Source organism: Drosophila virilis, chromosome X (genome assembly GCF_030788295.1).
Source record: "Drosophila virilis strain 15010-1051.87 chromosome X, Dvir_AGI_RSII-ME, whole genome shotgun sequence".
NCBI lineage: Eukaryota > Metazoa > Arthropoda > Insecta > Diptera > Drosophilidae > Drosophila > Drosophila virilis.
Window position 1 is genome coordinate 20,245,318 of NC_091543.1, and position 12,879 is coordinate 20,258,196.

General features: G+C 43.0%; 1 protein-coding gene across 5 annotated transcripts in view; it reads right to left on the reverse strand.

The window, feature by feature from the left end:
- Dop2R (dopamine D2-like receptor) overlaps nt 1-12,879 on the reverse strand; it is a 76,371-nt gene that overhangs the window by 26,985 nt on the left and 36,507 nt on the right. For all 5 annotated transcript variants that reach the window (XM_032439907.2, XM_032439904.2, XM_032439906.2 and 2 more), the window contains exons 3-4: nt 8,111-9,406; nt 7,293-7,483 (exon numbers count right to left, since the gene is read on the reverse strand). In XM_032439907.2, coding sequence (XP_032295798.1) covers nt 7,293-7,483; nt 8,111-9,290 — 1,371 coding nt within the window. In that variant the 5' untranslated portion in view covers nt 9,291-9,406. The remainder of the gene's footprint in view (nt 1-7,292; nt 7,484-8,110; nt 9,407-12,879) is intronic.

The window sequence follows — 12,879 nt, forward strand, 5'->3', positions numbered from 1 at the left end:
CATTACAAACAAATGTAATACATGTCCTGAAATTATACTATTTTATATATTGATCCTTTTGAAACATATATGATCTTACATAATACATTTTTAGGTTACGTTTTTTTTTACTACACTCGACAATATCTATACTTACAATATACTACCGAAGACACAATCTAAGCTTTTTATGCATAAGTAGATTTAAGCTTCTCATGCATTATTCTAAACCTATTCTCCTTGTACTTCATCGTATTGCATTTATGTTACTATTTGTAATATTTTAAATATACAATTTCTTTTTTTTGGATGAAATGTTCATGTTTGTCCTAAGGGAAACATGTGCGCCCGAAATTGTTTCTTCATGAACATGGAATAAGTTTTAAGCAGCTTTATGAAATGTTCCCTTTTTTGCTTGTTAGATTAACTTTGCTTTAAGCTGTACACTCTTAGCTTTAATCTTTAATCTCTGTGCTTGTTTTAAATTTTATTTTTATTTATGCCTAAGTCGTTGCCTGAATTCGACTGAGCCATGCCGGAGCAGCACTTGAATTGAAGCTACCAGGCATTTGCCAGCAACCTTCTAAATGGCCATTTAAATTAAAAAACTTTGAGCTCAACATTTTTGCTTGCAGTTAGCAGCGAGCAGCTTGCAGTGTGCGCCTCAACTGGCAACCGGAGCCACAAACTCAGCTGAATCCAGTGGTCGGAGCCAATGTCAGAGCCAGTGCCAAAGCTGGAGCTAAAGCTGTAGCTCAACTCGACCAAACTAAGCAAGTTGCAGCTGGCAGTGTTTTTATTGACCGCCACATAACACAGTTTTGAGCAATTTGTGAGCTATATGCCAGAGAATCACATCCCAACAACCAGTTAAAGGGTCGAACCAACTTCATGCACTGAGGATCGGTTCGTGAACCTTGATTTCCACTAAGATTTGTTTCATAATTTTTTCAGAATTCTAATGGAACAGTATAATTTGTCATTTACGAATGCCTGATGAACTGAAATTATTGCAAGCCGTAAATATGTTCATATAAAAGTTGTGGGCTAGATTTTATTTAGTTTTCTGCTAAATTTGATTAGATAATTGTTATGACTGGAACCAAAGCAATGTATGCTTTGGGACAGCGTCTTTTTCAAGGTTTTTGATATTAAACCGCATCTTTGCCGGAAAAATAATTTTTTATTTATTTGCACTTATTTTGGCTTAAGGTTCGTTTGACAATCAAGAATAAATAAGATTTTGTAGCCTTGCTAAGTAAAACTATTTTTAAATTCATTTTTTAGTGAAAACCCCAATAACGCCATATTGCGAAAGAATAGACATCAATTTTGCCCCAAAATAATATATCATATTACGGAACAAACTCAAAAATTCCTTGTTATCCGAGCACTCTCGTTTTTACTCGTCTTGCGCTCCAAGAGTTGCCGCAGCACTTGGAGAATAATTGGCTTAGAATTTCATTAGAAATTATTTGGAAAGAGTATGTATATGTCGAGACGTTGTTACAGCTTTTGCTGCAGAGTCAAGTTATGCGTCCGGATCGTATATCTGATACCTTAGAAATACGTTTTAATGGGTCTTTTTTTCAGCTAGAATATAAAAATAGGCTACTGGTCCCACGCTCTCGCACCGCCCGCCCTGCCCGGCCGCTGCGCATTGAGTTGACGTCTTTGTCGACCCTTCAGTAGCTGCTGGCCACTTAGCTCCTGACCCCAGTGAACCTGCTTAGCTCTGCTGCCTGCTTATATTAAACAAATCCAATCCAATAATTTCGGCTCATGCATAATAAAAATGCGACGGACAAGCGAGGGTTTGAAGAGGGTCACAGGAACACAGATACAAAGTGTGCGAGAGAAACAGAAAGGAGAGCAAATATATACACATATTTATCTCTGAAAATGGAATCAAAATGGGGAATGGAATCGTGGGGATGGTCGAGCTCCAGAGTGCGACACTTGGCTGTCACTGCCAGGCGACTACGCGACTATTTTTGCAAAAATATTTTTCCTTTTTTCAGCACCAAATGCTGACTAAGTGCCGCTGCCGACTTCGCTGTCGCTGTCGCCGTCGCTGTCGCCGTCGCTGTCGCTGTCGCTGCTGCTATGCACCCTTTTTACTTTCATTGGAGCGCAAATAAATAAATTTAATGCGCCAACTGGCTAAAAATATTTGTTGGCTCCTTTCGGACACTTGTGGCGGTTGCAAAACACAGAGCAGAGCGAAGTTGCTGGCCAAAACCGCCCAACAGCCCGACCCCCGGCACCCAGCGCCGCTTACGCATCCATCCAGGATTAGGTACAGTGCCAATGCCAGGACATTGACGCTTCTCTTACATTTGGCCCGGGCTCAAGTGTCACTGCGTGTGTGTGAGTGAGCGTGCGAGTGTATGCGTGCGTGTTCCTGTTTGTGTACATTAATCAGTTTATTTATTTATGTGAACAACTTTATTTTTGGCACGTTGCACGAAGCTGCTGGCTGCTGGCTGCTGCCAGCGAGCGCGCAATTGAACTAGCTTCAAATTAAATGGGGCATGTGCGCATATTGTGAATAGCAGCAAAGTGCATGTCTGCGAATTATTTTCTTGAGCTTGTGATTTGTATATTGCCAATTACAAATACTTCTGTTCGATTGTCACACACATTTAAGGCTCAAGCTTATGCACAGTGCGAGCTGCGTGCAACCAGAGCAACCGCAGCAACAAAGCCGCCGCAACAACAACAGCAGCAAGCTCAACACTGTAGTCAACTGGCGCATAGGAAAGCAATTAGGAGCGTCCGACACGTGTAAAGCACAACCTCACACTCACACTCGCACACACCCACACACAAACACACGCACACTCGTGACATGATTATAGCAATGAACATGAAGCGAACTTGAGGCGAACGTATACTTTGAGTTTGGTGCTAGCCACGCCCAGCGTCGCCCACTGTCTCCCTGACGCCCACCACGTTGCACGCTTTTACACTGTCAATGGGCACTTGAATGTCGACAAAAGCTTTCAACTGGCATATACAACCACTTAAAAAAGAAAAGCACTGCCCCATCACACGCACACACACACACGCACACACACACACACCCATACAACCACACACAAACACACATCTGAACTTGCTTTAGCCGCGAGTTGAAATGAGCTTAGCCGCCAACCGCCAGCCGCCACATGGCGTATAACACGTTGAAAGACCACAGCAGAGTCGCATTCGCTGTCTCAGTTAGCTGTCTGTTTGTCTAGTGGTCTGCCTGTTTGTTTGTCGGTTCGTCCATAAGAAATGCGCCTGACAATAATTCTCGGTGTTGGCTGAATCGCCAGCTCGGGCAACGCTTGTCTCTTGTTGCATTCCGAGTCGTAGTGGCAGCAAGATCCCGAGGCTGCGTCAAAATCTTTCTACCCCAGCTCAAGCACACCCACATACACACACAGTCACTCATTTTTATGAGTTAAGTGCTATCCACACAGCACCCAAGCCCTGCGCTGAAACAAACTCCAAGTTGGCCCCAATCCACAGTCGCCAGCGCAGTCGCCGTTGCCCAGTGCCCCGTGTTACTGCCCACTTATTGTGCTGTTGTTGACGCAAATCCTCTTAACTAAATCAATTTTCATTTGTGTTTACGTGTGTGCCTGCCACTCACCCGACCCCCCTCTGTCACTCCCGCTCGGCCCCCAGCTCTTCACTGTGTGTATGTGCTCACAGACACAAATACCCATGGAATTGGCCAGGCTAAATAACTGTGCGTGCATTTCGGATCTCTTTAGCTGCGCTAAAAAGTATACTATCATTTTTTATCCCGCTTCCACCGTGCCTCAGCAGGGCCTCCGACTTGGACAAGGACTTTTAGTTATGGCTTGAGTCAAATCAGTTGACCTTTCTTAATCTGGTCAACACTCACATCCAAGGCCCACACATCTGCAGAGATTGCGAATGAGAGAGCCTTAGTCTACAACTTTATCCTTGTCTACAACTATATCATTGAAGCTTCTCGGAATCGAATTAATAGTCCTTACAATATTAAAAGAAATTTTAATTAAAAGCTAATTTATGAGCTTAATTATTCAATTATACAATTATTGTGGTCGACATCATTTCGAAGCCAACTGCATTGTGTATGCATGACTACGCGAATGAGTACATTGGGCACTGCTCGATTGTGTCACGCCCTTGGCTAGTTGACACAATTGTGTCTGTGTATGCGTGTCTCAGTGTGTGCTCGCATGTGTGTTTGGCAGTTGATTTGTTCGGCACAATGCAGCTGCTGTAACACTTTGGCAGCAATGCCTGGCGGCGGTGTTCACAATGTTCTCTGAATGTTCAGTGAATGTTGTCTGAATGTCGTCTCTGAATGTTCTCTCGTTGCTTTCGCCACTTGTTGTAGTTGTTGCTTGTTGTTAAACGCTATAATTGATACAGTGTGCTGCACCTGACACGCCAACATGACTCGATTTATGTGTGTGAGTGTGTGTGTCAGTGCATGTGTATGTGTAAAGAGCTTAATTAGCACCTGACACATGCACACAGGCAAGTGCAGGAGCATCACACCGTCAGAAGGGAAGGCAAAGCGCATTTAATGACAAGTTAATTTTCCTCTGTGCGTGCGTGCGGGTATTTCTATCAATGTGCCGGTGTGTGCGGGTGTGTGCAGGTGTGTGAGTGTGTGGTCGCCCTTTTGGTATTAGAAAATCAACACAGCAGGCGGCCGTTTGACAGGCAATGCTGGGTGAGTGTCAATTTAATGATCAAATTGAAATTAAATGAGCTGTCATTGTCGTTGACTGAAAGACTGTCTGAATGCACGTGTGATTCTATGTGTGTGTGTGTGTGTGTGCACGTGTGTGCATGTGTGTATAGGTGCGGCAACAGGCTGATTTGCTTGTGCCCAAATATCTTGAATGTGATTAAGGGAAAAAGCTCTTAGTCAACAAATAGATGAGTTTAATTTTCTCATTACTTTCAACGGGGGTCTCTCTACCCATCTCTCTCTCTCTCTTTCTCTTTTCTCGCTCATTCCCACAATTCTCCATTACTCTCCCATTCTTTTTTATACTCTTGCCTATCTCTATCTGTCTTTCTTCATATCCATTGACTGCCTTGCACTATATATAACTCTTTATCTCTCTTCATTTTCATACAGTGCTCCTTAACCAATAAGAAGCTAATTGGAGTCAAACTTCGGGTTAAATTTCTCCCTGTACGCATTGTCAGCATATTTGTGTATTGTGTTTGTAAGGCTTTTCTTTTAATATTTCGCTCCGACAGGCAGTTTATCTTTATATTCATCTGGCAGTCGCGACAATTATGCAAGAGCTTTTTATAAATTTCAGCAGGTTGTGCAACTTTTTATTTTTCGTGGCATTTAACAAGTTTGCACATTAATTAATGCCAACGGGCAGCCAATTACCAGGTGACCCGCCCCATAGGAAAGCCACTTGCTGGTCAAGGGAATGGCCTTCCAGAGAATCTGTCAGTTGGCGCTCAGTTTTTGTTAATTTCGTTTGACTTTCGAGCATTTTAATTTGGCCAGACGTCAGTTAGTTTTTTACGCATGCGACAAATTTCGCTTTTCAAATTGCAATTGCAATATTTATTTGACTTTATTTACTATATAATATTTCTTTCATTTTACAACTACAGCAAGCATGGCTGAGATAAAATAAACACTCACTTAATTGTGGCCAACATGACAAACGTTGACCTGTCTGTGTCACAAAAACTGCTAGCAATTAAAAATGCAGATTTCAATATGCATTAATAAGTGCATACATGTCACATTTATATGCACACGCATACATACAGTTGGATGTGTATATCGCTTAACTGATGACAGCTGACAGTGTATTCCACAGTTCACAAACTCAGCAATTCCAAAGGTTGTCCACAGTTATTGTGAACTTAAACGAAAGCTTCAACTTTAACCAAATAATAGAGTACACCTTAAAAAAATGTTCATAATTGATTGTTGTCTCATCAATTAAATCGATAACTACGTATGCATAAGTACTTGTAAGAATGTAGTTAATGATTTTCCTTAATTATATGCCCAAGGCTCTTTACTTTAATTGAGGTATATCCGATAATTGACATAACCTGCGAATATTCGTTAGAAGCTAACTGTAAACTTTTTCCTTTCAGCTGTTTATAAAAATCAGATCAGTGCTATCGCCGTTCGACATAATCACACAACACTGCGTATTGTCACAGAAAGTTTTGCAACACTATTAATTATGCTTATGGCGTGGGGATAAGCGGCAAATGTCTTTGGAATTCAGAGCTAAATGCAATCTTACCGGCTAATATGAATATGCTCCAAAACCATTAATATATATATATGTAATTTAATCTAATATTAATTTAAAAATCAATCGCAAATATATTTTTTACTTCCCCTAACACTTAAGGTTTATGTCCAAAACATTTCAAAAACAATTAATACTGGGCCAGAAACGTTTCAAGTCGTTCAATGTTAAAAATGAACCACTATACGAAGCTGGCAATTGCAATCGATGGAGCGTGCGTTTCAGGAAGCGTGGAATAGGGAAATTTTTTCAGCCAGACGGACTGCCTACTAATCGGTTGGGGCGTGAGGTAGTAGAAGAAACGGCGAGAGGCAGCATTCAGCTCAGCTGTCTGCCAGCGGGTAGCCAAAAACCAGACCATTGCGTTCGGGCCACAGGCAGCAACTGGAGCCTCAGTGGCAGATTGAGTGCGGGAGACACGAGACACGAAAGGCAGGCAGACAGATGGAGGCTGGGGAAGCAGTCAGTCAGTCAATCGAACAATCAATCATTTGGAATGACAGCAACATCGACTTAAGTCAAAGGAAGTACGTGAAGGCAGCAGCTAGACCTGTTCTCTGTGTAGCTCCCAGTCTCCCTCCCACTCTCATTCTCTTTGTCCCTCTCTCTCTCTCTCTCTCAGTCTCCTGCTCATTCGATTTACTGTGTTGCCTTCTTCTTCTCTTTTTTTTGTTACTTCCTTACTGTGCGCACACATGCATACATTGATTTATAAGCTCGGGCCACCAAAAATTGAATGTTATTGCTTGAATGGCCGCAATTTACTAAAAAGCCTTGCCACGCCCCAAGCTTCTATAGCCTGCCGGTGCCCAGCATACACTCTTTAAGCACACTGCTCGCTGTTATTTATGTGCATGTTTATTTATTAGATGGTCCCCAGACACTTGATAAAATTAAACGCAAATGGCCGGCAATTTTGCATTTGGCATTTTGATTTTGACACCGTGGCCGGGCCACGACTTCCGCCCCCGTCCCCACCCAACCAAATGGTTGGCTATATATCTTAAGACTTACCAAAAAATAAACAGCAAATGGCATTACGACTACGGCCACCAGCAGATCGGCTATGGCTAATGAGACTATAAAATAATTCGTAACCGTTTGCAGCGACCGCTCGCGGCAGACGGAGAGGATGACGAGAATGTTGCCGAAGAGCGTCAGGATCGGGAACAGTATCAAGATGAGCGCCCAGTAATTGTGGTCCACTGCAAAGGAAAAGTCAAAATGTGTTAGCAGAATCGAAAATACTTTAAGGTAACTTAAATACAATATATATTAGAATATTGGGGTTGCTTGTGATATACAAAGGCACATGGGAATAATCGGTGCGATGTGACGTGGATACTTACAATAAGTCGTAAGCTTTCATGGAGCGGGCAGATTTAAATGTACTTATTGTAATCTGTATTCATTGGAAAAGGCTAAAAGAAAAGGTTAGCACGCATAAGAAGGCTTCTCCGACACGTTGGAACTGATGCCATCCAATTGCAATCCCAATCAAATTGCTTGGGCATATATTTTGGAGCTCAAAAGTGCTAGGTTCACAGATCTTGAATGTTTTTCCATTTAGAAACCTATCACATTGTCACCCACACTGGAGAAGCATAGCCTTGGGCTTTTATTAAAGCAATCATTTGAGTGTCGCATTTAAGCTTCGAAAGTTATAATATTAAGGTCTGATTAAAATGATCGAAGCTATCGGAAATGTCAGCGTTAAATATACAGAAGACAAATGCTTGTAATGGCATCTTAGTGCTGGATGTAGGACGTAAATTGATTTCAAATAATTTGAGCGCTACCCCAAAGTATCGAAAGCTACTTCAGCTACTCACCGATTCGCAGTTCATGACAGGATTCCGTTGTTAGATTTAGCGATGAATTCGTGCAATTAGTTCGATAGTTTTCAAAGTAGATGCTCGTGACGTTCTGATCGAGAAGAACGCTGCTGGCCGTTGTCGTGCTGACTGTTGTGCCCGAAACCGTGCTGCCGTTATAGTTGGGAAAATAATCGTTAAAATTCTCTAGCAGCAGCATAAACGAGCTGCCACCCGTGCCTGCACCGCCACCAGCAGCGGCACCGGCACCGGCACCACGACCTCCGACGCCGCCAGCACCAGCGGCATCCACACCCGCACTGGCGGCGTGTGCTCCTGCACCACTCAGCCAGACGGCGTTCGCATCATAGCTGGCGCCAGCCGTCGTCTGATTTGTTATCGTCGCCGCTGTGCGGTGCAGGAGTTCACTGGTGGCATCCACATCCGCCTCGAGGGGGGCTCCATTGAAGCCGCCGAGAACGCCATAGTCCGCATCCCCGTCGGCGACATTCTCGAGTGCGCTCTCCTCCGCGCTGTCAATAAGCGCTATGTCCTGCGCATCCTGTGCCGACTCTCCATTCAGCTGTTGCTCCACAAAGTTGCGCAGTGCATAGAGCCCACCGCCGTCACCATCCAAGTCGTTGCTGCTGCTGCTGCTGCTGCTGTTGTTGCTGCTGCTGCTGCTGGGCAGAGTCAGCCACCTTAGGGTCTCATTAAAGTCGCTGGCGCTGGCACTATTGGCACCGAGGCTTAGGGGCGTCGCCTCGCTGCTCAGGCTGAGGTTGTTCCCACCGGCTGCACCCAGCAGCCATTCGCTGATGTCATCAATTAACGCATAGCCAGCTTCTTCCGCCGCTTGCGTCTCGTCAAATGCGCTCGCCACATCGTCGTACAGGGACAGGTAGCTGGTGGGCGTCGAGGAGCTTCCGATGCCCATGCCATCACCTCCATCCCCGTCGCCCTCTCTGTCACCGTCTCCATTTGCATCAACGATCCTGGGGCCAAGACCCGTCTCTGCAATGCTCTTCACGTTCGCTTCCGTCGTCCGGTTGTGGATATGACCGAGCAACTTGCTAGCCAAAGTGGTTGTTGTTGTTGTGGCTTTAGCAATTGTTGCGCCTGTGCTTGTTGCTGCTGCCGTTGCTGTTGCTGGCACCGCCACAGCGGTGGTGGCTGCTGAGGCTAAGGCAGCCATCATTCCGCTTTTGGCCCCACCCAACGTCGCCCAGTTGCCCTAGTGAGGCTGTGCTTGAGGCAGGGAGCACACCGCTCGCTGGGCACCAAGGCAAAGCATCCACTGCATACTGCCAGACACTGTAAATAAAAAGGAAGATCACAAACAACATTAGGAATTTCACCGGAAAAGTTGTGCAGGCATATGCCGTATTTTGCAAAACTTGCAGCTTTAAGATTTTAAAAACATAATATGAATCCATCGGATCTTGAAGGAATTACGTGATCTTTCCTCATGAACTTTGACAATACAAACGCACAATCTTATAAATAATCATGCGTTGTTGGGTTCACGATTCGAACCAGCACCCAGTTTCTGGTCATATGTTTTTCAAATATTAACCAAATGCCCATTATACTAAAAATATTGCAATATTTATTATTATTATTTTCATATGCAAAAAACGGGCTGAATTTGATCCTTACCCAGAATTGGCATCTGCCCAATATGGTTAGATAAGGCCAATGTTTGGGGCTAAGGTAAATTAGACTAGAAATTTAGTGCACAATCGCTTTCAAATGATAACATTTGGCAACCAAAATTGCTAAACATTTTGATTAAGCTCATATAAGAAAAGCTCAAATGTATTCAGGAAACCTGATGAAAGAGTTTTGGCAAAAGATAAAAGTCGGTTTTGTTTTAGGATAGATTTTCAAAACTACATCATTTGGCTTAATATATATTTTCTATAGTTTAATTTATATAAATATATGTAGCTGATTATTTTTATTTATATATTTATTTCCCTATATATTTATTCCCAGTTTTTTATGCAGTTATTTGTTTATCGAATGGATTCAATCAACAACTAAAATTAGTTGTAAATAAGTAATTATTGTGAAATTTAAATGATTGTTATTGCATGCGATTGATTGATTGCTGTAAGCGATTTATTTTAAATATGCATAATATTTGCATTAAGTACAATGAACACAGCTGGAGGCGCAGCTCGCGCTGCACAAAAGTTTAATTGAAATTGCATTTAAATCGCAGCATACTCACACACACACACACACACAGATACACACAGGCACACACATAGAGGAATTCGCTTTAATTAATGCTGCTTTTTGCGCCAATGCAATTATCTATCCATCTATGTAGTTTGCCGGCCCCCGCACGTTTAATTACCCTTAATCAATTTATTGCCAATTATTCTACAAAAAGCGCCAACGAAAATTGTATAATTTAATTAAGTTAGCAAAAGGTTTTTATGTGTCGCTTTGCCATCCGACATCCACCCCAACATCTTAACAGTCTTGACTGTCCTCGTCGACAGCGTCTTATTTTCTCTCCACAGACCCAACCAAGAAGTTCAGGTTTAGATTGAACGCTTGCCATAGTCTATTTGCTCGGCTTCGTCTTGTTCCTGCTCCTGCCTTACACATTTTACAATTTACACATTTTCGTCTTTGTATTTGCCAATTGGCGCTGATTAAAGCCTTCTAAGTCATTGGCCCATAATTAAGAGATGGCTCATTGTGCCCTAATCAGAGCAAGCATCGAATGAGCACCTACTCGGAATGTGACTTCCAATGGCTAGCCAGGGGCCTTACAGTTCAAGTTGAGAGTTTCTCGACCAACCGATTCCAGGTATCGAGGGGCAAAACCAAGCTGAAGTCCAGTCAACTGCATTGATCGAATCTTAACACTCTAAAGTAAATGAGCTGAATCTGATTGCCCCTTTGCTACACTAGCTGTTGGCTGATATATGGGATAATATGGGAGAGAAAGAAAGGCAAATTGTATATAGGTATAATTTGTCTTAGCTTACAATGTATTTTCTTTGTTTGCAATATTGATCACATTGAAATTTAAATTAAACACTTTGTTTTTATATTTGCACAACGTTTTCAGAAAAAAACCTAGGCGGAAAAATGTAACAGCTTGCAAGGAAAACATGCCGGTGTTCAATTGAATTAAAATTGTTTTTCCTTCTTTAGTGCAGCGACTGTTACTGCTGGTTGTGTAAAAGCCAGTGCCGTGTGAATGCAAAGACACTATTAAGCCCATTTAATGCTGATACTGCAGTCACGTTCATGACAATAAAATAAAAGACTATAAATTCAAATAGATTCAACGATATGGCGATACGCATGTATTCGATAAATAGGGCAGATTAACTGATTACTGAATAAGTGCCAGTTAATTGGACTGTCAAATTCCCAAGCCTCAGTTCAGAGAGAGGTTAGCCATCAAATCTACCTGAAAGTGTATTTTGGTTTAGTGTGTAAGTCAGTCTAACTTTATTTTTAGATCGATGCCAAACATTCCAAAAAGTCATTATATTCTCTTTAGTTGTATGATAAGAATATATAAGGTATAAACACCCACACGGACATGGCTATATCAATTCGACTATTGTTACTGGTCAAGAATATATGTATGTACTTTGGTCAGAGACGTCAGCATCTATGGGCTGCACACTTTAGGACGACATTATAATACCCTTTGGCAAGGGTATAAAAATAAAAATAGGTCAGAAATTGCCATTCACAACGTATTTAACACATGCCTAGTCTGAAGCGGACTCTGTTGACGGACTCGAGAAGACGTCGAGGCCAAAGTTAATACCACAGCAGCCGAGTGTCAAAATGTCTCGTCAAATGCTCACATAATGCGATCGTAAACGTGTCATGATGTGCGTGCCGCTAGTATACGAGTATATTTGTCTGTATAGTACAATTTTGGCCTTGTTGCGGCTCACATGCAGATGCCACAAGATAGTGGATACCGTTACGGCTGCCGCAGAGACGTGCCACTCAAAATCCGTGCCAGCTGCCAGGGCCACAAATAAAGAAATGAGCAAATTGTTGGTTCTAATGAAATTCTGGCGCAATACGCCAAGCAAATTAAGAAGAAGCAAACAGGAAGCGGCAGTGGATGATAGTTGGGCAATGGAAAAAGGAAGCGAAAATCTAAAATACACAAAAAGAAAATGACGTCCCAATCAAAAAGACGCAAAGCAGCGCTGCAGCTCTCTCCTGTGTGTGTGTGTGTGTGCGCGCGTTTTGGTTGCCTTTTTCATTAATTACTCCAGCAAATGGCAATAAGAAGAAGAGGCAGGCGAAGGCAAAGGCGAGGGTTGGGGCGAAGAAGAACCAGGCCCAACAATGCCGAGGACTCAGCACAATTCAACTTCGCACTGAACTGAACTCAAGTCGTATAATTAATTTCACTTTCGCTTGAGCGATGATTTTGAATATGCGACGACCGCACGCAATCCATACAATACGAAAAATACTGTGAATACCCCGTGGACTCCGATACCGACCGCATCCCTTGCCGCGGCTGAAGCCATGGCCAGCAGTAGAGCGGTGGGAAGGTGTAACTACGTACCGCTCAAAAAGCAACCTCAGCTCTGGGCTAAGAAACTGCGAGTGAGAGTGTCATTTCCTGTCGCTGGCACCCCATTCACTTTTCCCCTCCTCTAGCCGTATCCGTATCCTATCCCATTGCCCAGAGCCAGATCGACCCGGCCCGTCAGCAAGGCTAAATGGCATGCGACCACATAATTTGGACTTGTTTGTTGTTGCCCTGGAATTGTTTTGTC